This window comes from Fundulus heteroclitus, chromosome 19 (genome assembly GCF_011125445.2).
Source record: "Fundulus heteroclitus isolate FHET01 chromosome 19, MU-UCD_Fhet_4.1, whole genome shotgun sequence".
Lineage (NCBI taxonomy): Eukaryota > Metazoa > Chordata > Actinopteri > Cyprinodontiformes > Fundulidae > Fundulus > Fundulus heteroclitus.
Window position 1 is genome coordinate 15458385 of NC_046379.1, and position 24674 is coordinate 15483058.

Below are 24674 nucleotides of genomic sequence, written 5' to 3' on the forward strand. Positions count from 1 at the left end.
GTGGAAGGTTGAGGACTGTGAGCCACATTGGCTGAGTTTTAGACACAAAAGCAAGACAGATAATGCACTAATATATCAAAAATAATACAAGATGTGTAGGCAGAACTATAAGACAACTGTGTTAACAGTTTATTGGCAAAACAAATTAAGAAATTAATAAAAGATATATTTGGGGGGTGAGTTACCGTTTTAAGTGTGGTCTGGAAAAGTATCTGTACAAAACATTGACAAGAACGCCATAATGGCTGAATATGCAAAACATTTCAAGTATTTATAATAGCTTGTTTTTTTATTATTATTTAGTATTAATGTGTGAAAACTGATAATCTGAGCAATGCCATCGCTTGTCTCATTCATAAGAACAGTCACAGGACAGTTGTCTCCCATTTTTCCGCCCATGCGTTCATTGGCAGCAGCTCTGCAGCCACCAAGCGGCTCCCAGGGAACGCCGCCTTCGGCCGCAAAAGCTTCTCCTCCTCCCTCCTCTCACATTTCTGAATGACATCACGCTGCCAAGTATTCCCGTTGCTTCTCGCCAGAGAGAGAGAACATCACCATTATTCTCCACAGGAGCCCAGCAAGAGACAGCTTCGCGCTCTCTAACGATGGTCCTGTAGCCCCCGTTAGCTTAGCGGACCCCGCCACCGCCGCCGCCGCTGTCTTGCTCCTCGTTGGCTTTTGTCTGCCTCCAACCGCCGCCGCTCCTCCTTGGAGCCAAAATTACTAAAAGAGAAGAAAAGAGGGAGAAAAAAAAGAGCGGTGGTGTGGGGGAAAGGACCGAACTGATTCGGGCGTGGTAGCAAGGAGAGAAGAGGAGAGGAGGGGGGGGGGAGAAAAAGTCATTTTTGTCCCAAAAACTTCAGAGAAGCAGGCGGAAAAAATGTCGCTGTCGGTGCCGCAGAACGGAGTGAAGGCGGACAACGAACCCGTCATCGAGCTTTTTGTGAAGGTAAGACCGCGGTACAAGTTGGGTTTTTTGTATCGCTAATTTTACACTTTAATTATTTAACCCCTTTTGGAAGCAAAAAAAGTTATTTTTATACAAGTTTTCTTTTTTTTTTCTTTTTTTTTTTTTTTTACAACCAAACCGTTTTTTCCTTCAGCTGTGTATCGGTTGGGGAGAAGAGAGGGAGAAAAAAACCGTTGGGGGGACTTTTTTATTTTTATTTGTTATTGTTTTTGGCGTTTCGACCTTTTTTCTATATTTTGCGGTTTTTAAACGTAAACGCGACCAGGTGGAGTCTGCGGAGTCTTTTAGGCAGGGTGGATGCAGGTTTTTACCCTCAGAGGTGGGGAGGAAAAAAAGCTGGAAACTGTGGACGCTAACAAAAGGCTCAGCCTGAGCCGAGGCTAAAGGAGCGTTTTCATTATCCTGCTGTTTGTCCAGGAAACGAATCTTCTCCTTATTGGGTAGTTTATACTGGAAATCAATTAAACGCATCTGGATCATGTCGGCATCGGGTACTCAACAAAGTCCTGTCTCGTTTGATCACCATTATAGTGATTAATTAGGCTGTGTGTATATATAAGTGCATCATTTTGGATTTGTTTTCAATACGTTGTTTGCGTTATACTCCAATAGTGCAGGCCTATTGGGTTTGGGCCAACTTGTGCATCTGCCTCAGCAGGGACCATAATGATGGTGGTGGTAGGGGGGGCTTGTGTGAATGGCTGTTTTCTTTCTTTAGCATGTGTTTCCTTTCCAGGGCGGGAAAATGGTAAATGGGGAGGGGGGAGGTGGTGCTGCATTGAGGCAGAGGTTGTTGTTTGTGGGGTCCGCAGACGTTTGGGATGGGGATGATCGCACTGACAGCCTTGCAGCTTGTGGGGAAATAACATTTTTGAAACCTTTCATCTGTTTCTGCAGTCTTTGTTGCTTGTAAGAGCACGGCTCCTCGCGCTTGGGATGCTCGCGCCACAGCAGATCTGGTGCCGGTCGTTTAATGAGGTGGACGCCAAGCTATGCGGACAAAAAAAACAACAATGTTTTGTCACAAACGACTTCAAAAGATCATTTTAAACGCAAAAAATGATCTTCGCTTCTGTCGGAGAGACACCCATCCATTGTCTTGTGGGTTAACACCCCAGTCAGGCTCTCTAGCTCACTTTTGGTGGTGGTGGATTTGCCCCACCAGAGTCTCCTCTCTGTAGAAGGTGTCCATAATGTTCGTGCTAGAGAACATTATGGACGCCATAAACTGAAACCTAGAGCAACGAATGAAGAACGAGGGATTTTATAGCTTCTAATCACATCAAACCTAACTCAACCAGATGATCATAGTCATCCCCACCTTCGCTGTTTCATGGCTGACTTTTTTCTTTTCCAGGTGTGAAAGGCTGAGCTTTACCATGAGATGTTTTGTACCGACCGCACGCCGACTCGGGACTGCTTTGACAACCAGTTTAAGGTTATCTTCTATACTGTGCGACGAAGAAAGGCGGGCAAAACTAATCTGACTAACAGTCAGCTGGCACCAAACAGGGTTCAGAACCACAATAAGCAGGAACAGAGTGTAATATAACAAGTTTTCAGACAATAAGCGATTTACTCATGTGTGAAATCTCAGCCTTCCCCGTGACCACGTGTCGTCACAAACCAGCCCAAAAGGCGTTGGCGCGGCAAAACACTCAAACGCATGCCGCGGCCCGAGTGCCTGGCTCTGACAGGTGGCTGTTTATTTCACGCCTGGTTGTTTTCTGGTGTGAAACGGAAGTCGGGACGGGGGGGGAAGAAAAACGGCGATGCGTACGGATGAGTTGGAGATGAAAATTAGGGAAGGAGCAAATTTACTAGCTTCAACGCGTCCCCCACGGCGAGTCGGAAGACGCTCCCTGCCGTCATTCCTCGGTGAACACGGCTAACAAATACTAGACGTAACAATCTGAGAGTTCATTAACACAGGTTGTACGCCGGTTGGTGTGCAAAGAGTTTAATTACGGACAAACCCAATGAAGCACAAAAAAAAACACTTTAGACCTGCGACATTCCCTACGTGGCAGCCATGTTGGATTATGGGTTAGGGTTGGTCTGAAACCCGCGCAGTGTTTACTGGACTTGGCACTTTTTCCTAGCAACTTCTTAGGAGGAGGTCTGTGTTTATTGGAACTAAGCAACGAGCTCAATCCTCGGTATGTTTTTCGTTTCACATCTTGCCGTACAGGTTGCATCATCCCATATCATTCAAAGGTCCATGACTGTGTCCAGCCTCTGTCATCCGCCCCTCCCTGCTCCCTGCAGCCCATAACGGACTCTGTATGTCCTTTGCACGCTGCCACGTCGTATCCGTCAGGTCTGCGTGGAATTTCCAAGCTGACTAATTAAAATAAACCTGCCACGGACCCTTTTACGAGCAGACGGACCTGTTTGCCGTTTTGAAAAAGAAGCTGACATCAGCCTGACCCGGGACGCTCTGATGACCGTGCATTTCTGTTTTTCACCTGCCCTTGTTTACAGCCACAGCCTCGGCGTTGCCTCCGGGAACGTTTGATTGCATGTTTTTTTTTATTGCTACGCGGTGGTGGTGTAATGGTTTTGCGAGTGGGGACGGATGCAGCGTGGACCTCGTCAAAAAGAAAGATTAGATAAGACTTTGGCCCGGTAGCGGCCCGCTGGAGGTGAACGCCCCCTCAACATCGAAACCTCCGGCTGATAACCCGCAGTCAGGTGTGGCTCGGCGCCGCGATAGGCTCCGCACGTTGAACGCAGCACGTCTGTGGGGCCTGGTTACAACCGTGGATTGCACCCGTTTCGGTTGAGGAGGCGTGTAGTTTCCACAGAGGATACTTTTGTGGCGCAGCCTTGCCTTTTTGCTGCCTGCTTGACCCTTCCAAGCTTTCCACACCCAGAGGCCGACCAGTTCGCCCGTTCTTCTTTGCAGGATCGCTGGAGCTCAGTCAGCTTGGGACGTCGTCGTAAGTCTGCAAAGCTGAGTTGCGAAGCAGTGGGTTTGAATTAGGAGTATTCAATTAAAGGGAGGCTAAATAAAATTTTATGCGACGCTTCCTCCTTTTTTTTCCCAGTTTTAGATCATTCATCATTTCCTTTCCTCTTCATAATGGCACGCTGTTTCATGTCACACGGAATCCTAATGATATAAGCAAAAGCTTCTGGTTGTAAGGCGAGAAAAAAAAAACGTACAACGGGGCAGTGTTGTAGTAAAGTCACTATGCCTCCAGTCCGAGTCCAGGTTCGAGTCTCCAGTGTTCAAGTCCAAGTCATTAAAAAAAAAATCTGAGTCGAGTCAGAGTCAAGTCCACTACTCATCCGAGTCAAGTCCGAGTCGAGTCACTATTGATCCAAGTCGAGTCCAAGTTCCGCACTAAAGTAAGCATAGCCTACATGTTTTTAAACTTAAAAAAAAAATCCACACTCCACCACATTGCACTAATAATTTAGATATTAAAATCATACACCAAATAATATTCTAATGACATATTAAAATTATAGCCTAATGATATAAAAAAAAAGTCGAGTCTTTTTCTCAATTTCCGAGTCAGAATGATCTGAATGTAGGAGTCCGAGTCCAAGTTCGAGTCATCAGTGCTCAAGTCCAAGTCAAGTCACGAGTCTCTAAATTTAGCTAATGACTCAGACTTGAGTTCGAGTCTCGGACTCGAGTACTGCAACACTGCAACGGGATAGGGGATATCGGTCTAGTCTCCGTTGCTCCTGTTGAGACTCTTTGTCCGCCTTCGTCTGACCTGGCTGAATGGAGACGAGCAGAATACAGACGAGGGCAGGCTTCTGTCTGGGCCTGTGTGTCTGTCTGTTTTTGTGCTGTGGCCGTGCCAGGGCGGCACAGCGGGGCTGCAGGACCTTCTGCTGCTGCCTCCAGACTTAGCGCCCGCTGCCAGCACCGATAACAGAGCCAGCCAATGTGCTCCAAGAAGTGCTCTCAAGTCTGGATGGCAGAAGAGCCCGTCTGTGTTTGGGCATGCCCGTCGGGACAGTCCCACGGGAGCCGTGGATAGCGACGGCGCTTGTGTTTGATGTTTTTTCTATTCTAGCGTCCGTGAACCTCGTGGTAAACATTAATACTCCCAAAACCTCTGTACTTCAACGTTTATGACAAGGCCCGTGGGGACGGCTGCTCCGGCGGCGGCGGCGTGCTATCTGTCGCACCATGTGACGCTCAGACAGGCCTTGTGATGTGTCAGTTTTATGCGAACACAAGGCCTTCTTTCAGTAAGCACAGTTCCCTTCGCTTCTTAAAACGACGTCCAAGGCCAGATGTTTGCTCATTCTTCCCGTTTTTAAAGCATCCGTCGCCTCTATGGGGGGAAGTCCTGAGCAAACCCATGGCTTCTTTTTTTTTAATTTTTATCGTTTTTTTTTATTTTTAATGTCTGTTAGACCAGGGGCCTGCAACCTTTACAGTCCAAAGAGCCATTTTTTTTTTTGCCTACAGTCCACTTAAATTAAACTCGTTCAGAGCTACAAATGTCACCTGGCCTTTTGGAAAAAAGACAAATTATCATTATTGATAAAGATCTACTGTAGGAAATAATGTTGTCGTCATTAAAGAAACGCCTTTTTATGTCTGTTTTGAGGTTTAAAATGGCATTTGTGGATCATGATGTAAAAAAAATCATAGTTTCCAACATAATGACAAAAATATTGATTTTTAAAATGAAATTTAAATTACTGGCCCTTTTTAGCATCATTCTGTTGTGAAAATTAAAAGCAATTATTCCAAGTACAAACTGCTAAAACCTGCATTTATTATCATTATTACATTTAAATACCATAATAAAAATATAATTTGTAGCCAAAGTTATTAGGGGCCACAGTGGAAGGTCCAAAGAGCCACAGGTTGCAGACTCCTGTGTTAGACCGACGTTGGTTTGTGTCTAACGCTGTTAGAAAATGCCCTTTCCCGTTGGCTTAGGATAGCAACAAAGCTGGTTCTGCCTTCCAAATAAGATCAGGTTTTGTTTGTAAACCGACATAAAAGTTCTTGTCTCACTGTCTTGTCTATTCATTAAACTGTTGAGGAAGAAACGGATCCTAACAGAGAATTACTAGATCCTGGATTTCTCCTTTTAATCGGACTAAAACGTTGAACCAGTTGCACTTTTCTTTTTTTTTCTTTTTTTCCCCCTCCTTTCCAAGCTTATCATTTAGTGCTCACTCACTGCATTAATTAAAACCACATTTCTGGTAAATTTCTGACATAATTGCCGTCATTTCTTTAAAAGAAAAGTAAAAATTTGCTGACCGACAAGAGACAATCGACACACCGGTCAGCGTTTGTGTCCGGCAGGCTGTATTTGCGGTTCACTTTAATGCATGATTTATGACTAAATGTTCCATAAAATACCCTTTCAAATATGAAGTTATTATTTAAAGTAAGTGGAAAATGACAGCTGCAGACAAATCCTGAATGCAGCCATTGGTTTCTCGCTCCTTCTAAGCCCTCATAAGCGAGGCTGACTAGGTTCATCCACTCAGCCGCTCCGTGCTCGTTCTGTTCTGCACGGCGGGGCACAATTACGTCTTCCTTCTCACGTGACATAAAGGTTCGTCCATAGCCAGCGAGTGGATGTTTTAATTGGGCCCTAACTAGGCGCTGTCGGTGGGTTGTCCCGCCTCCTGTGCTGCATCCCGTGCCATGAGATCCCATTACACCCTTAGTTATTACTTTATGGCTCTTCCCTCGGGCCGTAAAACACGAAACGCAAACTCGGTAGAAATGTCGATTTGTAACCACAGACTTGCGGAAGTGAAACAAAGATGATCTATTCTTTCAGCTTGTATTTCTGTAGGTCTCATTAAGGGTTAGAAGAGCATTTTTATAATAAAAATAATGGGCATGGAGTGAGAGCGACCTGTGTTCGTCACGCTGCGAGTTCTTAAATCGGCTCAAAAAGGAGGAAAGGAGAGCAGCGCATTGCTACAGGAGTAAAGATTTTCATTATTTATTCATATTAATTTGACCAAAGAATGTTGCACGTGCGGTGTAGACGAGGAAGTTTTTAAGTCTGAGGACGAGATCTTTACGTGGTGTGTGTTGATTACCTGGATTACCAGAGGAGCGGTTTATATGTTGTCTTATTTTACCATCTGGGGAGGAAAGATGCTTTCAGAACGCCTATCTGGAACTCATGGGGGTGTATTTTCTTTTTTGTTAAGGCTTTCAAGTTTCATTACCAGAAGATTTAGTTAATAATACTCATTTAAGACTGCAGTTGTACCCTGCCGGAGAGATTTTTGTTATCCTCGAGCTAAACTATTTCCATACGGTGTGGCACATTATTTAAAAAGATGCATAAAAGCTGTCCGTATACTGGCTCATTCAAGCCTGCAGCCTGTCGCTTTGCATGTGTGCTTATTTATGGCGCTGTAGGAAAAGCAAGATGCAGTGGACTACCTCTGGGAGGCAAATCTTTGGCAGGTCCATGTGGACGCCGTTCAGAACGGCTGATTAAAAGCCCCTGCTTCTGTGGCGCTCCGGCTAGGGACTGGCTTCCCGATAAATGAAACAATTCTACCCAGACGTTTCTTACACATCGCCCCTGAGCCTTTTTTTTGTTTTGTTTTTTTTTTGTTTAATCTTCAGGATCAAACTTTCCACAGAAAAAAAGACAACTATTGGTTCTCAGGGAGCGCTCCAGCACAGTAGTCAGAGCGGTGACTGGAAGCTTGTGAGTTTTCCACAGAGTGACGGCAGCCTGAGTCAGAGCCAGACTAAGGATGCTGCCCCGTATTCCACATGAACACGTCTCCTGTGTACACTCATCTGTCTGACTGTGGTCAGGACTCTCTTTAGCCACCCAGTCTAGTCTGAGTCATTCAATCACAAGGCCAAACCTTGCTTTTCTACCCTTTTCTTTCAGCTTCTGAGTGTCCTCTTTGCCTTTTTTTTTTCTTTTTTTTTGCCTGTAAGAGCTACGGTGCCTTTTAAAAAAAAAAGTCTGGATAACCCGTAAACCTTTTTCAGGATTACATTTCAACAACAAACTTCAGTCTCATTTGGAGTTTATTTAACCCCCTTTATCGAGATGATTCAAAGTAAAGTGCCGGCAGAGTCTGTCAACGGGACAACTGTTTGTCTTGTCCGTCATAAATCTGTCTTTTTTATGAAAAAGTCTTTCATAAAAATGGACAATCATTGTTAGTAGAGAAAAAAAAAGCCCTGAGATGTACTGTTTGCAGTTCACCATAAGCCCTGTAGGGGACCCAGTGTGTGAATAGGTGCTTAGGTTACATGATGCAAAAGTTAAACTGTTCGGCTTACATGCAAAACCTGATGTGTAGCACAAGGGCAGCTCTGCACATCGTCATGAACACATTATCCCTACTGGGAAACATGGTGGTGGCAGCATCATGCTGAGGAGGGGGGGGGGGGGGGCTAAGGACAGGGAAGCTGGTGGGAGTTTCCCAGGAAATTATCTTAAAATTAGTGTATTTTCCCTTCATTTGAGCAGCTAGATAAGACTAATTTCCAGTGGGATGAGTATTTTTACCCCTAAAATAAGATAATTAGATACCATGCACTTGAAATAAGATGACGGAGATGAATTGTTCTTATTTTAAGTGCAAAACTCTTATACCATTGGCCAATAGTCTTATTTAGCTGCTCATATCAAGGAATAATACACAAATTTCAAGAAAATCTTACTCACTTTTAGTTCCCTTTTTGCAGTGTACAGTGGAACGGTTTAGGTGGAAGGATTGCCATGAGTCGGATCAACCCGGTTGAAGTCCAGGCCCGGGTTTCAATGAGAATCTGAGGCGTTTTCACAGAGGCTCTGCCTTTATTCTGACAAGGCTTTAGCTGCTTTAGCTGCTTTGCAGTAAGATGTGCAAAAGCCTGTAGAGACAGAAGGTGGTTCTATGAAGAAGTCGGAGGGTCTGAATACAAATGCAGGGGACCTTTTTCAGATTATTTAAGAAGATAAATTCTTTACTTGACAACTAGGCCTGTAATGCTAACAAATTTTGCTGGACGATACATTTCTCTAAAACTTATCGCTATAAATCATATGATTGTCATTTGAAGATCTTTGTCAACTAACATGATAACGGCATAATAACGCAAGTATATCCTCCTGACCTCCCGCCTCAGACAAATTAAGCGGGCGGTGTCATTTAATTTAAACCCAAAAAAAAAAAAAACTACCACCCTGCAGCGGTCGTGTTTGACTCTGACACCAAGGCCTACCTGCTTTGTTTTGGAAGAACTTCCAGAAGATTCCTACGAATACGACGCGGAGTCGCACGGGGCTTTTGGGACCGTTTCCTCTGCCTCTCCTTGCTGCGACATATTCACATGCTCTGTTGTGGTTTGAGAGGGCGGCGCTTTGTGACGGCGTGCCTGGGTCGGCGATTACGATTGGTCGAGAGGAAGTAGTGAGTGTAGCATCAACTAATATGATAGGCTGAAAGGAAGGAAGGAAAACTCTTGAAGTTTTATCGACCCTGTTTTTTCCTATCGCGCCACACGTCTATCGATCGATATATATTGTTATTGAATTATCGTCCAGCCCTAATGCATGACGTCCATTAGGGATGATGCCCGTCGAGGTGTCCATCATGAGAAATGAAGGGAAGAAACCGTCCTCCATTAATTTCTGATAATGGACACCAAAGGGCTTTATCCTGCCATGGTCACTCAATTAAATCAATTAATACTTTAATGTTTTTTCTTTCGTTCACCGTTAAAAATTATACGTTTTTCACAAGAAGCAGCTGAGATAGCCGTCATATCTCTTGTTGCGACTTGTTCCAAGGTAACCAACTCTGGACCCAGAAACTATAATTTCAGAGGGCCAGTGCACCTCTTACCCCTTTATCTTCTGCTGCATCCCAGTCTTCAAAAAGATCAAATTCACCTAATAGGTTAAAGGAAACGATAAAATCCCTCGTGTTTTGGTCAACTGTTTTGCCAACGCAGTAAAAAGTTGTTAAACTTTGTTCTGTAAAGTGAAGAACTTTATCAAAAGCTCTGTAATAATAGTTATTTGTCAGATATCTAGCGAGGGTTTTGTTGCTTTAACCTCCTGCCAACTCCGTAGACGTTTCCAGGACGCCTTGGGAGGCGTCCGTTGTTAGGTTGCCATGGCAGCAGTGCGTGAAAGGCGTCAGGAGGAGGAAAGCTGCGGCGCCTCGTCAGTTCCTTATTCGGTCAAGCAGCGGTTGAACTCTGAGAGCGGTCCGACCGATTTTAGAAGACGAAGTGTGTCGGGGAGGGGAGCGTGGCGGCTGGCGTGTTGCTAAAATTAGCTCGCTATGGCAGAGACTGAACAGGATCCATCGAGCCTGATTGCAGGATGTTGTCAAGAAGTCACCGTTGTAGAAAAGGAACGCCGAGCTGCTCTTTTTTTTATGTGACGCTTGTAAAAGTGTTATAGGGCTGGACCCGGTGCCTGTGAGTGCATAATGCAGTCACTGTCCGGGACATCATCTATATATTACGTCTGACTCCACTGCAACAGCGCCCGCTTGCTTTGTGTTGATTTCTTTTTTCTTTTTTTTCCTCTCTAAGTCGAGCCGAAATAAAATTGGAGTCCGTTTGCAAAAGTCCTCTGATTGTCACTTCCTGATTCCGATATTATTTTTACTTTTACCATGAGTTCTGTGGTCAGCTGCTAGAAAATGGGATTCACTTTTAATACTGGGACGAGTAAGGCAGCGAAGCCGTGGCACGACCAAACGCTGCCGCCTGCTTTAGGAAATGAACTGGTAAAGCTGCGCCTTTAACAGGGTGTGCTTTCGCTTAACTTGTCCTCTTACGTGTTTCTTATTTGTTTTTTTATTTTTTTTGCCCCTTCCTGTTGCTAAAATCTGACGTAAACCTCCACAAACAAGACGTGCTCTGTGGTGGTGTGCTATGGGAGGTTCTCCAGAAACCTCCTAAATGTCACAGTCTGGAAAGTCTTTGTTGGTCAGTGAAGGAGGTGCTTAAGGAGGCCGCCCCAAACCTCCTCCGCCTCGCCGAGTTTTGCTTTTCAACACTTCAATCCTGCTGTCGCTTACAGTGAAACGCTGCTCCACCAGGATCTTCTCCCAAACTAAGCAAGGCATCCTGGTTTAAGGGGGGGGTAGCAGGACATTTCTGGAATAGTTTCTCCCTTCCCCCCATGACTCCGCAGAGGGGCCCAGGATAAGGGGAGACGGGATAAAGTGAGAAGAGGAGGAGGAGGTGGAGGAAGAGCGGGGCCGTGTGCCAGAGAGCACATTGCTTGCAGAGCTCGCTATCGAACCTCTTCCTCTCATCGCCGCTTAAAGCATCCATTAGCTCTCGCTCTCCTTCATGTTTATCAAAACATTTGATCCCTAATTTCCTCCTGGCTTCCTGCAGCGTCTCCGCAGACTGCAGAGGGCAGGCCTCCTTCTCAGGCCAGCCGTGGCCTTCTTCTTTATCACAGGGACTCGGACTGAATCTGTTTTAAAGGCCGCTCGCTACCTTGAATTACAGTAAAAACCCGCCTTTGATTTCCAAATGACATCGGGTCACGCGCTTTGCATTTTATCACCGCTAACAGGTTAGCGCACTGCAGACAGTCGCCTCTCCCCTCCGCTCTGCCCTCCCCGTGTCATCTGTTCCTGCCATCGCCATGGGAACGGTTGCTGTGTCGCGTTTCCACCTCTCGATCCGGACCCGAGCGCCTCTGTGCAGGCGCCGCGCCGCGAGGCGATCATCCCATTGATGTCTTTCTGATCCTGTGAGGAAGAAAAGAATAAATAAACCCACTAACGCAGGTTCGGTTTTGTGTTTTTGCCACAAACCACGACAGCCCTAAGGCCAGAGCTTTATTCTGGAACTGATCGTGTAATAATAACGGGCAAAAGGGGAATTTGATTTGACGAACAATGGCTGTGTGATTTTATTTTATTTTTTTTAATGCGAGCGTTTCAGCTGGTGAGCTGAGAAAGGGAGAGAGGACGGTGGCTGTACAATGGGCGCTAGCAGGCAGATCAAACGGAGCCATCCCACAGGGCGTCACACAGAGGACAACAGCAGCAAGTCTGTCCACAGCAGCAAGAAAACGCCGGGCCGGCCGGAACAAAGCCGCCCGTTGTTCGCAGATCAGACCTGCATCTCTGATAGCAAAGTGTTTATCTAAGATGTGGAAGTCGACTGATTTTAATCATTGACAACGATCTACCCCTACGGCTGTAATCGGAGGTCTTCGCCTTCAGCTCACATTGCAGCAAGCTTTGCAGATTTGCCGTCAGGGAGGAACGCGCCGAGCTCCGCTGCTCTACCGTAATGAATATATTGCAGGGCGTCAGTATTCAGACGACCTTCGCTCGTCCTCCGCAGAGCTGGTGCCCAGGACTGCAGAGCTGCTCTCTGCGCGCAAAGACAATGACAATTTTTCCCTCTGCATCAAACGCGTTCAGTGAGGATATAAGTTGTTTATTTCACGTGTTCTATTCAAAATGAGGCATTCACATACTGTGTTAATTCACTGCACACACACAGAGGGATGGATTTTAAATGTTTATTGTTCAGTAGTTTTAAGAATTATTGCTTACAGCTTCTGAAAATACAATACTCAGTTTATCAGGACATTTAAATGTTAAAAAAAAGACCAACGCAGAAGATTTTCGGTCCAAAAACGTTGACCTACTGTAAAGTTGGTAAATACTCGGTTTGGGCCCCGTCTGCATGGTTTAGTTTGATCTGCGGGTTGTCGGCGTGCCGCTCTGCATGGTGGAGTCTGGTGTCTCTCCTTCCTGTGACGACGCTCCTTATGAAGGTCGTCACGATGGAAACATTTCCAACTCCGCGATAAACGAAATCCCCGAGACTTGAGCCCGTTTTTGGCACTGTGGCAACATTTTCTGAAGGCACAGGGTTCTTTCTAGTTAAGAGGAAAAAATAACTTTGTCGGTTAGGGCAAAACCAATAAGTAGGGGACATTTCGATCCAAAATAAAAATCAAAAACGTCTTTTTTTCCAAAAGCTGAGGGATCTCCCCCCCTGCTGAGACGTTTGTGGTTCGTTACATGTTACAAACGCACTACTGGTAGCGCCTATTAGCACAGAATGATCAGCGATCAACTGATTTCATTTTTTTAAAAACACACTGTTTGGAAATATTGCATTGAGAGGCAATAAATAAATAAATGGGTTCTCAATTTCATGTTTGGTTTAAATTCAATAAAATGGGATATTGGTGAAGATTTAAAATGTGCACAAGTTTGCAGATTTAATTTGGACCCGTCAGAGAGGGCGCCGGGGTAGAGCCAGCTCCGGAGGCCTCAGTCCTCCACGTGGCCGTCTGGGTCGGCCCGTGGAGGTTCGCCTCATGTCTTCCCTCTCTTTCAACCCCGTTTCCTGTCGCCTCCCTGTCAAATAAAGGCCACCAGTGCCCAGCGATGAAAAACGAAGCAAGGATGCCCCACAGGGGGAGAATCTGGTCATTTGAAGGGTTCTGGAGACGCAGCAGTGATGAATGGCTCATTTGTGAGTCCTCTTTGGTGTGAAGGAGACCACATCTTTCCCAGTTTGTCGTTCATTTCCAGGAAAAGCAGCCCTTTGTAACGTAGCGGCTTGTTTTCATCCCGTTGTTAAACGCTGTTGTGTTCAGCGCGGATCAGGACAGTTTGCTTCAGGCTAATGTCGGGTTCTTGTGTTTCTCTGAGCTGGTTTTGCAGATCGATGACGAGGAAACGTGCCGAGATCTTTAGGCTCTAAGGGTCAGCGTTCGGCTTTTCTCTCCCACTTTGGTCTTTTTCTTTTTTAAGGTAGGCCTGAAAGAGTCACTGTGGGAAATGGAGCCTCACTCGGGGAGTGGAGTGAAAAGCTGTGAACCTTGTAGAGGTTGTCTAACAGAGATATGATCTCAGGCCAGGCGCCTTCACAGACGTTTGGGTTTTTTTGATGGTTCTGGTGATTTAAATGAGCCGTTTCCAGCCATTTCTTGTGCTCTCAGCTGTAAAGAAAGGTCCTCGGAGTCGTTTGCGTGGCTGTTCTGCTTCTTTTCTAACTCCCTGTGTCTCTCCGTTGAAGGCGGGCAGCGATGGCGAGAGCATCGGAAACTGCCCCTTCTCCCAGAGGCTCTTCATGATACTCTGGCTCAAAGGAGTCGTCTTTAACGTCACCACGGTGGACCTGAAAAGGTGAGTCCTGCTTGGTTCTGAAACCCAGCTTAACATTGGAACATGTGTAATTACTTCCTTCGTTTGAAGCCCTCCTGGATGTTTGCAGCCGAACCGTCGCGCTTAGATCCAGCTCCACCTCCAACACGCTCAGTGCTTCCCCGCTGCTTGTTTGGTTTTCCCATGACCCCCTTCCCGGGCCTTAGAAAGTTAGGAAAAAATAAACATACAGACTTGGGAGAAGCTATTTAAAGCTCCTCGACTCAACTCCCTTCCTGTCTAGAGTTTTTTTTTTTGTGGGGAACATGTTTTCCAACCACTGGGATGAAAAAACAAATTGTCTGAATCGTCTGAATTTTCCTTTACATTCTTACTGCTAGCTACTGGAAAATGTCCTTTCCACCTCTGCCCAGGATTCTGATCGATGATTTATGTTTATTTTTATATTTCAGGGACTTTATTGTGAAAAGCATGGTTGGTTTGTATGACAATAGATTAATGCCTGCCTGGGCTTCCCCCTCTCTTCGCAGCAGAAGATCCTCTGGGCTCCTACAGTCTAGATCAGGGATCTGCAACCTTTAAAATCCAAAAAGCCATTTGTGCCTCAGCCCAGCAAAATAAGTCGTTTAGAGCTGCTGATGTTATACGATTTTTATAATTTTTTGACAAATATCTGCAACAAGAAGTTTGCCGTCATCTTTAAAGAAACAACTTTTTATTTCTTTAGGTTAAAAGAAAGACAAACATAAAAAAAAAAATTGCAAAAAAAGGATGGTTACATATTTTTTGTATGGGCTGTATTTGTAAATGAATTAAAATGTATTCACAAATACAGCCCATACAAGAAAATGGCTTTTCTTATGTTAAAAAAAAAGAAAGTACTTGGGTTCCACCGTCATAAAAGGAAAAATAGATCTAAAAACTATCACTGCTACTTTAAGTGACATTCAGTTGTGCAAATTCAATGCAATTAGTCAATGAAATAATTACAAAAAAGGTGTATTAGTTACTATATTTACGTTAAATATGGTTGCTTTTTTTATAGATTTTTGACCAACGTTATTAAGAGCCATTTAGGAAGGTCTAAAGAGCCACCGGTTGCCGACCCCTGGCCTTGATGTATAGATAATAGAGAGAGACACGTATGGAAAATGAAAACAGAACGAATGAATCTTTCCATCCATCCCTTTATCTGCCCATCTATACAGTCTTCCATCAGCTATTTGATCTTTGCTGCCAATTTCCCAGTCAATCCACTCTTCCACCCCTCTATCTGTGTATCATCAAATCTTTCTGCCATTCTACCCGTCCATCCCACCATCCGCTGGTCTGTTTGACCATTCGTCCTTCCAACAGTCAACTTATCCATCTGTAAACCGTTTTTTTCTCTCCATCCCTCCCTCCATTCCAGTCATCCAACATCCCAGCCTTCTCCCAGTCTATTAGTCCCTCCCACCACCATGGAAACATCTGAAGTTCCTGCTAATTTTTTCATTTATACAAGATCAATAACTCACCCAAACCACCTGGAGTTAGGCGTGTGAAAAGTGTGGAGGAGATTAAAGCCATGCCTGTTTGTCTGGTCAGGCTTTCCAGGCACGCCTGCTTGTTCACAATTAGTTCGACTGTTTCGGTCTATTTGCATCTATTTCCCTTTGCGACTCCAGCAGGGATGTTGTAAAATCCAGCTGCGCGGCTGCGGCTCCCTGCTCTTCCTCCTCCAGCTGTAACGTTTACACGCTGCCTCGTTCGTTGCCGCTCGCCGCCCTTTGTCTCGAGTCAACAAAACACGTGTCGCTAAAAGGAAGTTTGATATTTACGGTGGTTTTACCGTAGAATTCACCCAGAAGTCCCAGACCATGTTTTACCTGCTTCACCTGGAAATTCAATTCGATTCTATTTTATTTATATTGCGCCAATTCATGAAACATGTCATCTCAAGACACTTTCCAAAGTCAAATTCAATCAGATTATACAGATTGGTCAAAAATGTCCTATCTAAGGGAACCAGTTGATTGCATCAAAGTCCCGACAAGCAGCATTCACTCCTGGAGAAGCGTAGAGCCACAGGAAGAGTCATCTGCATTGTCCATGGCTTTGCAGCAATCCCTCATACTGAGCAAGCATGAAGCGACAGTGGAAAGAAAAACTCCCCATTAACAGGAAGGAAAAACCTCTGGCAGAACCGGGCTCAGTGTGAACAGTCATCTGCCTCGACCGACTGTGAGTTAGAGAAGACAGAGCAGAGACACAACAAGAGAGACAAACAAGCACAGAAGCACACATTGATCCAGTAATCTGTTCTACATTAGATGATAATAGCGGGTGAGCCGTCTTCTCTGGATGACAACTAACAGAACACCAGACCAGGTGTACCTCCTATGAAGAAAAAAATGACAGAGAACAAAAAGTTAAAGGCTGAAATGACGACAAGCAATGTAAAATTGGAGAACAGTAGAACTTAGAGTGAGAAAATACGTCTAACATCCATTAATAACTATTCTTTTGGGATTTTTTTATTATCATTATTATTATTCTTGTGGTCCAACATGTTATTTTTGCTGGCCATGAGTCCAAGGGGCACCAGCCTTACCCACTCCTCAGCGCTATCACTCAGGGACTCTACCACACCCCATTAACATGCCACACAGTTGAGGTCATTTCCCCTTTTTTCTGTGCCCTTAAATGGCCTTTTCTCAAAGTGCAGCCGACATCGTCACAATGAAAATCTTGAGGCGCTGCGGTGTTTTTTTTTTTTCTTTTTCTTTTTTTCTCCACCGTAGCAACATCGGCGCTGTGTCTCATGTCGCTTTGCTCGTGAGATTATTCAACAGGCTGCGTGAGTGTTTGTCCACTGTTCACACTCCTCATTCAACACATGCTCGTGTCTGTTTGGGTCCCGCGCTCATCTGCCAGCCATCTGGTACAGAATGTGCTGGCTTTGAAGGCCGCGGGACGGAGGACACGCAGACACACAGGCCCGGTCAGGGAACCGGCAGCTGCAGCCGCAGAGGGAGAAAAGGCTGGGTAGCTCAGTTGACAAAAATAAAATAAAAAAAAGACGTTTTCACTAAATGCGATGGTCTTATTCTCGCAGGAAGCCCGCAGACCTCCAGAACCTGGCCCCCGGCACGCACCCGCCCTTCATCACGTTCAACGGCGAGGTCAAAACCGACGTCAACAAGATCGAGGAGTTCCTTGAGGATGTGCTTAGCCCACCCAAGTGAGTGGTTTTCTGACCCGTGTGATAATGGCTCGCCACACCTACACGCCAAATGCAATGCATTACAGTCATGAGCTCGCCTTCTTAAAAAACACTGAGAGCACACAGTGGGAGTGGAGACTGAGTCATTTAGAAAATGATGCCACAATTTGGGTCCAGCAAAAGCATTACACCCTTTTCTCCCCATTTTTGTTTCCTTACAATCACAAACTTCATCAGATTTTATTGGGACTTCATGTGTCGATGTGAAATGAAAACTACATTATTTTACTGCTATAACAAAAATGCAATAAGTAAGCATCAAATGCACATATTGCACATTACACTACAGTAAATGCAGAAACAAAAACACGCACTGCACCAGAAAAACATAAAATACACCAGAATACATATACATTCCAACAGCAAACGCCGCAAAGCAAATTATAAAAACAGCCTTCATGCATCCACATACTGTATGCTTACCTTATTTATTAATCTGATGAAGGAATTCTTATATCTATCACATTTGACAAAAGGTAGCATTTCATATTGTGAATAAAGGATATGAGTGAGATCAGACCGTACTTATAGGTATTTATAGATGATTCTATCTTTTTAAAATGTGCCTATTGCCACAACAATTAAATCCTAGAAAATTGCTTTTTTTGTTTGTTTTTTCACCCTTGTTTAAGCCTAAATTGATTTCTATTTGTCTTAGATACATCAAGCTCGGAGCCAAACACCCCGAGTCCAACACGGCCGGCATGGACATCTTCGCCAAGTTCTCCGCGTTCATCAAGAACTCCAAGCCAGACGCCAACGAGGGTGAATTACCCGCCTTTGTCTTTTTTTTGACGCGCGCGTTCTCGCCCAGATAAGCCAGACTAAGTGCATCGCGGATGCCTTTCAGCTGTGAAGGGTGGCGTTAGTCTGGTCGCTAGGCAACCTTTGCAGCCCTGCCCCGATTGGTGGATCGCTGGCTGATCCGGGAACACACAGCTCTATTGTCCTGCGCCTCATCTCACCTGGAGCTTTCCAGAAAACTCACAGTCTACGCCTCCCTGTAGGGGTTTTAACCCCGACGACTAAGCCACCTATCAGAGCCGCTACAGAAAAGACTGTTAAGCATTTTAGGAGTCTTTTAGTATAGTTTAGTTTTATTTTTTTCTTTACGGAGAAGACTATATCTTGCTCTAGCCGGCTGTTCTCCGCCTTGGGAAAATATTGAACCGCAGTGAGCCACAGCTGGGTCAACAAGAGAGGCAGACTCTCATGGTTTACTGATAAGTGCTCTCAAACAGAACTGCTGTTAAACCCCCCCCCCCTGAACCAGCCTCTCAAATTCATGGCATATTTTCTAACAATAAGATCTCTTAAACAATCACAGATGAATAAAAATGACTCCTGTTAAGAATTTGCTTTCCCATCCAAATGGAATGTGGACCATTGTGTTAAAATTGGAAATATATATAAAAGAAAAATACTTGCTGAGGTGTATGCTGTATGTTGCTTGGTGAATACTGCCCCCTTGTGGTTAAAAAGTATACAGCGTCTTTTTTTTTTTTTTTTGTGTGTGCCTGTGCAGCGCTGGAGCGTGGACTGCTGAAGACCCTGCAGAAGCTGGACGACTACCTTCGCTCGCCGCTGCCCGACGAGATCGACCACAACAGCATCGAGGACGTCAAGTTCTCCAGCCGCAAGTTCCTGGACGGAGACGAAATGACCCTGGCCGACTGTAACCTGCTGCCCAAACTGCACATAGTTAAGGTAAATGTTGACGCTTTGAGCAGGTTTGAGTCCTAGAAGTTGAGCTTTGCTGGACCTTATTAGACTTCAGAGGGTATTTTAAATAGCACTCTGCACAAAGCAGCTGAGTAAAGCCAGAGAAAGGGGTTTCATAAGCGGTATAATTAAATGGTTTGTTTCCGTTTCCTTCAGCTCGTCCACTAAGACCATTTAAACCTGGGTTTGTAAGTTTTTTGTGTGTATAGTTATTCGTTTGACCTCACACACAAAAAATTTCCTAGACTGCAAAAATGGAACTAAAAATAAGCCAAATTTTCTTGAGATGAGTGTATTTGTCCTTGATTTGAGCAGGTAAAAAAGATGATTTGCCAATGGAATGAGATTTTTGCACTTAAAATGGGAACGATTCATCTTCATCATCTTATTTAGAGGGCAGAATATCTAATTATCTCATTTTAGGGCTCAAAATACTTATTCCATTGGCAGATCATGTTATTTACCTGCTCAAATCAAGAACAAATACACTCATTTCAGGAAAATTAAACCTATTTTTAGGTCAGTTTTTGCAGTGTAGGAAGGCCTCATCACAAACGTCCAGAACATTCTCACTACATGTGGTTGGACCACGAAAGAACATGAAGTCAATGTTGGGCAACAGAATGTATTTTCTAGGTCCTGAAGAATCAAAAATAATTTCAGCTTTGACAGAGCAGGGCTTTATAAGCGCTGATTAAAAGGACAAAGTGCAGACCTGGTGACATTCACATGATGGAGTGCATCCAAACTACTCCCAGTGTTCCTATAGCAATGAAATGGCTGGTTTGAATTTAAAAGCAGACAAAAAACAAAAAAGATTACTGAACATCCGTGTCAGAACGTCCTGTGCCCAGTAAGAATAGCGCACACGTCACGATTTGTTCACTGGGCATCAGACGGCTGTATTAAAATTCCAAGGAGTACAGGAGGATGTTTCTATCAGACTATTAGTGGATTCACACGATCAGCGTAAAGTACACAGGTCATCATCAACAATCTATATATCATGTAGCAGTAGGGAGTGAAAATAAGCTGGTAAAAAGCCACAGACTGTAACTTTGTCAGGGGTTATTATGAAAAGATGCCTTTTTAATTATGGATATTTGTCCTACCACAGTCTTCCAGCTGGCATCTCTAGTGGAACCAGAGCCTTTTGTTTTTGTACTTTGGTCATGAATAATCTTTAAAAGTACACCTATGTCTCCTCATGTAATGCTCTTGGCCCTCTGGTAGAGTTTCAAGCTTATTTAAAGTCTTGTGTAACTTTAGCTGTTTTGAATCTGAATCTTATGTTTGCATTATGCTGACTGATTTGTTTTAAGGTTGTTGTTGTTTTTTTGTCTTTATGCATTTTGAAAGGTCGAACCTTTAATACCTCCTAACTTGTACCTTTTTTTATAAATGTGTGCCTTCTTGGTAGGAATAAAGAGGCTGTCGCTTTAAGACGTGAATGCAGTGGCGCCACCAGGGAGTGGCCAGGGGTGGCCATGGCCCCCCCGTGCCATGTTTTGGCCACCCCACTGGCCAGTATAAATTTTAGGCAGTCGCTCTTCCTCAGCTTCTATCGCACTTTTATTTGTATCTGCCAGTATCTACTTTCCCCTAGTAACTGTTTTGTTTTCCAATATAGGAATAAATGTACGCCTTATTCTAAATATAATTACACAATAAAAATAAATTGTTCAACTCAAAATGTTAACTGTACTGTTATTGGTCTATGCACATTAGATCATTAGGAACATTAAAAATCCAAAACAAAAACTTTAAAAACCAAAAGATATTAGTAGGTGTTTACATCAGTCTGATAGTTTTCTACAGGCAGCTTTATTACAGCAGTAGAATAAAATCCTGATATTATGGCTTTTAGTTTCAGTGCCACCCCAAGAGTTTAAGTGGGTCCATCTGGCCACCCCTACGAAATATTTCTGGAGGCGCCACTGCGTGGATGTCTCCCAAACCGAATCTTTGTATCGATAACGTTACATCGGTTCAGAATAAAATAAACTCAAATCATAACTTCTTCATGACCGTGTCTTTATATGCTGAACAAAAGTCTTTAAAAGAGAGATTCATCTTAACTTCTAAACAGCTGAACTTTAATGGCTCTGAGACGTCCAAAACAATAAGCAGTGCTGTGTCAACGGCAAACTAGAGAGCAAGAACAAAACATATTTTCTTTCCCAAATAACTGCAATTAACTAAAGGGGGAAAAAAAACCAGCAGTACAAATGAGTTTTGAGTTGAAATTTAACTTTTTATTGTGCTAAACGGTGCAGAGGGCGTGAAGACTGGAGAAGCCCCATGAAGATTGCAGGTCTCTAAATTATAACTGACTGTTTTTTTTTGTTTTATGTTTTTTTTTTTTTGTTTGTTTTAGGTTGTGACCAAGAAGTACAGAGGCTTCGACATTCCCAAAGAGATGACGTCCATCTGGAAGTACCTGAATAATGCCTACACGCGCGAAGAGTTCACCAACACCTGCCCCAGTGACAAGGAGATAGAGATCGCCTACGCGGATGTGGCCAAGAGGCTGGTCAAATAAACTCCCCACCCACCCACCCACCACCCCACCCACCACCCCACTCTCACCTCCCTGCACATCCCACTCCACAGCATCGGGACTGATGTGGCTCATTCACTCACGAGAAAGAAGAAAAAAAAACAAAAACTCTGGACTTCTTTTCCTTCTCTGCTCGTCCTGTCGTTCCCCCCCCCCCCCCCCGTCCGGTTTTATGAAGGTCTCTTTTTAGTTGAATCAGCGGAGGTCGTCGCTTTTCCACATTTATCGTTTGATTGCTTCTGTTCGTCACTCGCCGTCGTACGTGCGACGCGTCGTATCAGAGCTGGCCAACGTTCAGAGTCCCACGTCCTTCCTGGTTCGTGACCTTTGACGTTGTCCCTGCCAGCACAAGAAATGTCACAAGCCTTTATTTCTCCGTTGGAAAATTCAATTACCGTTTTCTTTTTCTTCCTGGATCATAACGCCTGAAACCTTTTTTTTTTTCCTTTTGTCTATTGGCTGACTCGGAGATTTTGTGAACAGTGTTGAAGCTTCAGTGTTTCTGCCTCCAGTATTTAACAGGGTTAAACTAGAAGCTGAAGATAATCCAAACCTGAACGCAGAGAATGCTTTATTATAAAATGAAATCGTAACAGCTGGTCAAACAGCCTGGCAAACGTGCTTTGATTTTTATTTTTTTTCCCTCCTCCTTGTCTCAAATAAGGGGGAGGTAGTAGCTCAGCTCAGAATAGCAGGAAATGTAGTTGTGCTGGTCTCGTCACTAATAAAACCCGAGATTTATAAAGCGTCCAACCACATGTTGCTCAGAGAAAATTGTTCTTATTGCCTCGTTGCTGCAGGAATTCCAAAAAGCTCTTGTCAAAAGCAAAGAAAGGCCTTAATCTTTTTCCTTTTTGCGCCTTGTGTGTTTAGATTATGCACCCTGAACCAAAAAAAAAAAAAGTGGCAGATTTTTCTGGTCTTGTTGGGGATTGTGGTTTTAAACGAGCGAACACAGCTCAGAAGATAAAAAAAAAAATGAATAAAAAATACACGGTGAAGGACACAGCTCCGCAGTCGGGCGAAACTGAAGATATTTATGAAGTGAAAAAGAAAAAGGAACTGAGCGGTGTTGGAATAATCGGAACCTGGTCACGTTTCACTTTCCCTCCGACATGAAGGCGGATCAGACGTAGCAAACGTACGCATCGATACAGTAGCTCCAGAAAGTGCTTTAGCGTGGAGGAAGCGAAACGCATTTCTCCTGTTTTGCCACGTTTTGTTTTTCTTATTCAGACTTTTGTTACGAAACATATCCGATTGAAAAAGGAATTGTAAATATTGTTTGGTTTTTCAGTCCTCTGATTTCAATATGTAAATTGAATGCATCTCGTCAGAATTCAGAGGAAAAAACGGGCCTTTTTCTGGCCTGCTTTGAATTCTGGAGAAACGGTTTCCACTTGGCCTTACTTGTTTTCCCTCCAGATGCTTAGCAGGAAGGATTTTTTTTTTTTAGATCATTTCATTGCAACTTGCGTTTGTAAGAAAGAAATATTTGAGGTATTTCAATGCTTTTTTAACAATATTGACTGAATTGAAATAAACTTCTCATCGGCACGTAGACTTGTGTGTGTTGGTCTTTATTCTAACCTAACTTGGTAAATGTTTCTCAAATGACTAGAAAAACAATCAGGAAAAATCCTGAAAAATGAAAAAGGTAGAGAGATGGAACAGGTTTAGAAACTTTGAAACATGGACGACTGCTTCCACACGACTAAAGGTGGAACGTGGCAACCGTTTTGCTTTTGTGGGGCGTAAAGGTGTATTTTAAACCACCGGAGGAAATTTGGTGCACAGCAGCAGTGAGCACAATTTTCACACTTAATCAAACATAACGATGATTTTAATGAACAAAACTCAAACATCCTAAAATATGCCAAGCTTGGTCAAAGCTGATTAAGATCTTTAATTACACTTGGGACAAAAGATATAGTTGGCAACATGTACCTTAAACCTAAAGAAAGGGAAACAAATTGCTCTAAAAGTGGCTGGTCCCTTCACCCTTTCCCATATATCAGACAGGGGGCGCTGTTCAATGCCTTTTTTTATTATTATTATTATTATTGCTGGCAGTTTTAACAAGCTTGAACAGACGGTTCTTATTTTTCAAGGATATGCTCCCATACCAAGCAACAAAACCAGATGTTAAGACTGACTAAATAAACGATTAATGGAATAAAACCGTTTTGCTTTAGTACCAAAAAGATTCTGCCGTCTTAAAGTCTTCGCTTGCAAATTGCTGCATTGTGTTGGTCAACGTTGAGACAATTGTCCACAGTTTGTTTGCCGGAGATTATGGCCAGGTCCTTTTTGTTTTGCTGGTTTTCAATTTCTGGGAATGTTCATTCACAAAGTAGTCCCGAACAGGTCGGTGCTGAATCTCTGCGTCCTGCAGCAGAACTTGAGGAGAAGCTGTATTTATAGGTGCTCTTGAAAGTCATTTGAAAGAACTCATCCCTGAGGGTTCCCTGTGGATGACGGTTTGTTTCTTGGATAGGACAACATTGGCCCTTGCGGCCTACGTGTTAAAGAGAATAAAATCCATTTCACGACCACCTAGACTGGAGCGCATAAGCAATGAAAACTAGCAAAGCAATAGTTTACTGCTCTCCAAATTAAGAAGGGCTTCAAGGTAACTTCCTCACAATTCCAAATGCATCATTCTATAGTGAAAAGGATTATTTCCAAGTGGAAAATATTTAAGACAATCATCCCAGGAGTGGGAATCCTTGCATATTCAACCCGCCGTCCTGCTGGGTGATTCTCAGAGAAATGGCAAAAACAAAAAAAAAAGAGCTACACCCCAGATTCCACAGGCCTCAGTCAATATGCTCAATGTTAAAGTTCAAGACAGTAAAAGTGGGGAAAGCATGGATGGTTTTAAAGGAGTCAGGAGGAGGAAGCCTCAAACACACGGGCTTGAAAATATCTGGAAAGACGGGTGCAGCCAGTCTGTTGATCGCCTAAGAAGTTATGGCGACACGGTGGAGGAGACATTTTCCTCCCGATGGAGGGGAAAAATGAGGCAGCAGAAGGCCAGAGACCGCCTGCCAGAGCAGTCCAAGTTTAAGTCA

The 24674-nt window shown here is 43.9% G+C and overlaps 1 protein-coding gene across 1 annotated transcript; it reads left to right on the forward strand.

The window, feature by feature from the left end:
- Positions 1-393: 393 nt before the first annotated feature.
- On the forward strand, positions 394-21702 carry clic4 (chloride intracellular channel 4). The gene is made up of 6 exons (XM_012862098.3): positions 394-949; positions 13965-14074; positions 17151-17276; positions 17977-18083; positions 18844-19025; positions 21418-21702. The coding sequence occupies exons 1-6, from the start codon at positions 881-883 to the stop codon at positions 21580-21582; spliced, it is 759 nt and encodes a 252-aa protein (XP_012717552.1). The 5' UTR covers positions 394-880; the 3' UTR covers positions 21583-21702.
- Positions 21703-24674: the final 2972 nt, after the last annotated feature.